Source organism: Pseudochaenichthys georgianus, chromosome 24, assembly GCF_902827115.2.
Source record: "Pseudochaenichthys georgianus chromosome 24, fPseGeo1.2, whole genome shotgun sequence".
NCBI lineage: Eukaryota > Metazoa > Chordata > Actinopteri > Perciformes > Channichthyidae > Pseudochaenichthys > Pseudochaenichthys georgianus.
This window is the reverse complement of record NC_047526.1, coordinates 34,073,280-34,078,279: the sequence shown is the minus strand read 5'-3', so window position 1 is coordinate 34,078,279 and position 5,000 is coordinate 34,073,280. Positions and strand designations below refer to the sequence as shown.

The 5,000-nt window shown below is 39.0% G+C and overlaps 1 protein-coding gene and 1 long non-coding RNA gene across 3 annotated transcripts in view; both read left to right on the top strand.

Annotated features, from left to right (window-relative positions):
* The window catches only part of LOC117439605 (microfibril-associated glycoprotein 4-like), a 3,846-nt gene extending 2,224 nt beyond the window's left edge, over nucleotides 1-1,622 (top strand). For both annotated transcript variants that reach the window (XM_034075589.2, XM_034075587.2), the window contains one exon: nucleotides 1,210-1,622. In XM_034075589.2, the coding sequence (XP_033931480.1) occupies nucleotides 1,210-1,463 (254 nt within the window). In that variant the 3' untranslated portion in view covers nucleotides 1,464-1,622. The remainder of the gene's footprint in view (nucleotides 1-1,209) is intronic.
* A 1,652-nt stretch (nucleotides 1,623-3,274) lies between these two features.
* The window catches only part of LOC139433039 (uncharacterized), a 7,759-nt gene continuing 6,033 nt past the window's right edge, over nucleotides 3,275-5,000 (top strand). The window contains exon 1 of the long non-coding RNA XR_011642614.1: nucleotides 3,275-3,371. This is a non-coding gene — a long non-coding RNA (uncharacterized lncRNA). The remainder of the gene's footprint in view (nucleotides 3,372-5,000) is intronic.

Here is a 5,000-nt window from a genome sequence, read left to right as displayed (position 1 = left end):
TATTAAAAATAATGATTACAAAAAAATGCAAAAAATAAATTTAAATATATATTAAATATATTTTAAGATCATGTTTAATCATCTGATTCGTCTCATTGCTGTTTTAGTCTGTGTTCTTCTCATTAGTGTCTACAGTGTGTGCCTGTTGAGCTGTTTAGAGCCATGTGGGGCAAAACCCGATCCTGCCCCTCCCTCTCCCTGTCTAAGTGAACGGTGACTGTAAAAACTACACTGCGCATGCTCAGAGTATTTTCCTATTTAATGTGTGTGGCAACAAAATAATGACCATGGGGGCATAGAGCTGCCATCCCCACCATACGCCATCTCACATCATTCAGAGCTGATTGGCTGTAAGTACGTGTGCCGCAAAATGTGTGGTGTGTGAAGAGGAGACGAGAGAGCTGCAGTGACACGTCCTAAAACCAGGAAGGAAGCTGCGCATGGCTTCCCTCCACAAAAAAGCAACAACATTTCTCAATAGGATTTTAGAAAATAGCTCAAAATAAGATCTGTGGATAATATCCACATGTCTACCCTACTTTTATAATTTTCGAATCATAAATCTATCGATTAGATAAGATTTATGATAGACTTTTTAAACTACAGGAAGATAAGGAGGACTTTTAATAAGTAATAGAGATGTTTGTCCAGAAGGATAGGTAAATGGACTTAATCTTCAAGTCAAGGTAAGACTGCAATTTTATTGAAAATGGGATCTTACTAAGAGAGAACAATTAAATATTTAAATGATAACATTACATTTTTTGGGTATCCTTCTGTTGAACTGTCTGTTTAAAATTAATTGAAGCATCAGACTAAAAAAGCTTTTGAAAATAATATTATATTTTGATTTAGGTCAAAATATAATATTTGTAAACCTGAAGAGTCCGAGCCTCAGCAGCCATGAACCTCACTGCAGAAGCTTCTAGACATCTGAGTTATTTGTGCCCCACCACTTTTGTACATATAAAAACGCCACTGTGTATATCACACAGCTGGAGGTATCCCTTCCTATATCTTTAATAATGAATGATCTGGGCTGTCCTTAGGCTAATGACTGATTGACAAAGAGAACATTACCCAAAGGGACCGTGCTGTAGTTCCTTCATAGCCTAATGTTACTGCCTTCAGGGACCAACACAGAGATACTTCATCCCTGTGTTAGTGGCATTATAATATTCTGATTATACACTTGTTGTGTTTCTGCAGGAGACTCCATGAGTCATCATAACGGACAGAAGTTCTCCACCTTCGACAAAGACCAGGACTCTTCGAATACTAACTGTGCCAGAACCTACCTGGGGGGGTTCTGGTACAACGATTGTCACCACGCAAATCCGAACGGGGTATATATTTGGGGGGCTGATCGCACTATTTTTGCTATAGGAGTGAACTGGTACACTTGGAAGGGTCACAACTACTCCCTGAAATCCATCAGCATGAAGGTCCGTCCTGTGCAGTAGTTCTGCAGGACAGCAACGTGTCCTCAGCTGGTATCGATCACATGTAATCACTCATCACTTTAAGATGGAAACAGATCCACGCAGTGGGATAATGTCTACGTTTTAAAGTCAAACTGAATCACTATTTGCTTCACGCTGACAATAAATGAAAACAATGAAGCTGATGTGATGTCTTCACTTTGTCTCCTGGGTCCTTCTGTCTGGGTCCTCACACTTTCAACACGTTTTTCACAGAAATTCACTGTATTATTTCACAGACCTTTCTTGTTTTTCTATATGAAATGTAATTACCATAAAAATACAGTAAATTACTTTTATTAAGAATAAATAAAGGTTTTATTCTGTATATTGGTTTAATGAGAAATGTTTAAAGGATAATTCCATTGTTTAATTGTCTTTAATGTTAAATGACATTGAATTATATGTAAAAACACATCAAATACACATAATTTTACTGCATGTAAATCGTATTATAAAACATCTCTTAAATGTTAAATAAATGTATACATTTTCACAACATTTTTTATATATTGCAGAAATACCTAAAAGTTATTTAGTTTAAATAAAGTAGTTTTCATAAAGTATACTTAAGCAATAGCTCACGCCAGGCCGTGTCTATGCTCAGTATATCACAGCTACGGGGCGTGGACAACCCCCTCTCTCTTCTTCACCAAGAGGCATTGAGCCGCACTGTTGTAGTCAGCCATCTAATATATTTACTAAAGCATATTAACAAGTTGGGCTGTTAAGTATGAGTACACAGCACAACTATGTCATGCTCTCCACTGTCTAAAGCTTTATTTGTGTTCTCACACGGAAGATACTGTGGTGTGATGCCTCGGTTAAGGGCAGCAGCCAGCGGGGGACCCTGCTGACTACAAGGCCATCTGCATTATCTCTGCCGAATTACCCACTTCAAGGAGGATGGCATCTCCCTTAAATCTGATGTACACACTAGTGCTGTCAAATAAATAGTCGAACTTCGACTAGCCATTAACTTTGGGGGGAAAAAGTTGGGGTACGCAGAATCTTATCTGGGAAAAACTGAAAATGTTTAGTTCTACCTTAACGCCCTCCTGTTGTCTTTGCGGTTAAATCTGACCGATTTACAATTTCTCGCTCTAAAATATGTAGCTAATTTAAACTTTTTGTCATAAGGATCCTTGACTTTGTTCATACATGGCATCTGAACACTCAAAACAAAACTTTGAGATTTAAAAATAAAATAGTGTTTTATTGACCTGTGCACCCCCGTCTTCCCGGTCACGCCTCAGGTGCACGGGGACAACAAACTCCACGCAGAAAGGCCCCAGCGAGATAGCCCACCTGGGCACGGGGCACCTGACCCACCGTACCACACATGTCTTCCTTCTGTTGGTGATTCAACATTTTCTGACGGGGCATTTTATTTCTAAACATTTAACAACTAGCACTCTCAAAGCTGACTGTAATCTGTTCACATTTCTCAAATGTGTAATAGTGGCAAATATCGGTACAGACTATTTAAATTAAGTTTGTTGAAAGCAATGGTCATCCTGCTTCTAAGGACTTTCCAGTGAGTCATAGTGTCCTTTCTGTGTGTTGTTCCACCCCAAGGATCAAGCTGATTACTGCCAACTTGTCATTGAACTTTAGTGGTGTGGTATGTTTTGACACACACACACACACACACACACACACACACACACACACACACACACACACACACACACACACACACACACACACACACACACACACACACACACACACACACACACACACACACACACACACACACACACACACACACACACACACACACACACACACACACACACACACACACACACACACACACACACACACACACACACACACACACACACACACAGTAGTTTACATATTCAAAGTTGTGTTTCATTTAAGGTGCGAGCTAAAGTTTGAAATGATGGAATCTGTTTGAGCTGTTTACAGCACTTGCTTCCAAAATAAAACTGTTATTTTACAACCTTGAGCAAGTGTTAGCACTTTATTGAAGCCGTTTGGTCTTCTGTGAAATAACAGGGTCTCTCTGCTGAGTTTTTAGTGCGTTAATATATTGAAGGCGTTTGAAATGAATAATTTAGGAAAATGCTTAACTCTAAATGATGTCCGTAATAAATAAGGGAAGAAACCTGTGAAATAACAGTGTTTCTCTGTAAAGGAAATACATTATATTTACTGTGAATTTACGTTTTTTTCACATTATTGTAATTAGGGTATTTCACTGTAATTTGGTGGTAATTGTTTGGAAGCACAGCTGCCAGACTTTTTACAGTGTGTTCACAAACAGAAATGATCACAAATCAAGTGAATGCAGCAAGAGAGAGAACACAATCTTTCAGAAATGCATAGAAATTCAAGTCACCTATGAGCACAACATTCACCGTAGCTCATCTACATGTAGTCTCCTGTTAAGAACTGACATTTCAACCCTCTGTGTGCTTTCCATGCGGTTTAAGTCTCCAAATCTTAACACTGCCTACAATCAACATTTCAGAAATCCATAGAACTTCAACAAAATGACCTGTGACTGAAAACAGCTATCGATGTATGCAGGGCATGGTCCTGATCAGATTGTGTGATGTTTTGAAAGCTTTTGACCATGTAGAGGCGAGTTATACCGTTGATTCAAAAAGTTGTTACTTCCTGGTCCCAGCAGGGGGCGCTATGTAGATGAGTGACTTTGGTCATGCAGCTGTCTTCAGGGCGAGACTCTGATCAACCATGGGAGATCTGGTAATGTTACGAGTCTACACGGTCGAGTGACAGCGACTTCCTGTTTCTTGGCGTGAGATATTTATTCAGCGCCACTCCACGGCAAGATCATATCGATATCGCCGAAAACTAATAGGTACGTTTTGTTTTTCGCCAAGTCCTCTGATGGTACTGGCTGAAAATGGAGTCAATCGGATTAAAACTGTATGAGTTAATAGTTTCTGCGCAAAAGTTGAAGATTCAAAAAAAGATGTCCGTCTTCCGAGAGTTTACGATATGCCTCGCGCTGACCTTTTTGTGCGTCCCGTCATGCTACATATCTCTACCGAGTTTCAGACTTGTAGATGAAAGGACAACCAAACGCTGCTTGTTAGGGGGCGCTATAGAGCCATTTTGTGTTCGCCAATTATGAAACCCCGGATAGAAATATATTTACACCTGACCCGACAAGTGTCAACAATTCTCCGTCTGTTCAGCTTCATAAGGCCCTCAAAGAGGCAATTCATTTGGTCGAGAAAAAGAATACGAAAAAGAATTGTATTACTTTTTTCTTCAAATCTAAAAATTCTAAATCTTACATACATTATATACTCTAAGACTAATATTTAAAAATAACTTCTGTTTTCACAGTTTGCGAACGTGATGAGTGGTGAAATTATACTTTTAAAAAAAAGAAAAGATGTTATTTAATAACCTTGAATACATGGCATGTGATATGTGGGGTGGAGGTTCGGGGTGGGTAGCATCATTAAACTTGAATTAGTTTCCATCTAAAATGATTTATACATACACAAAACG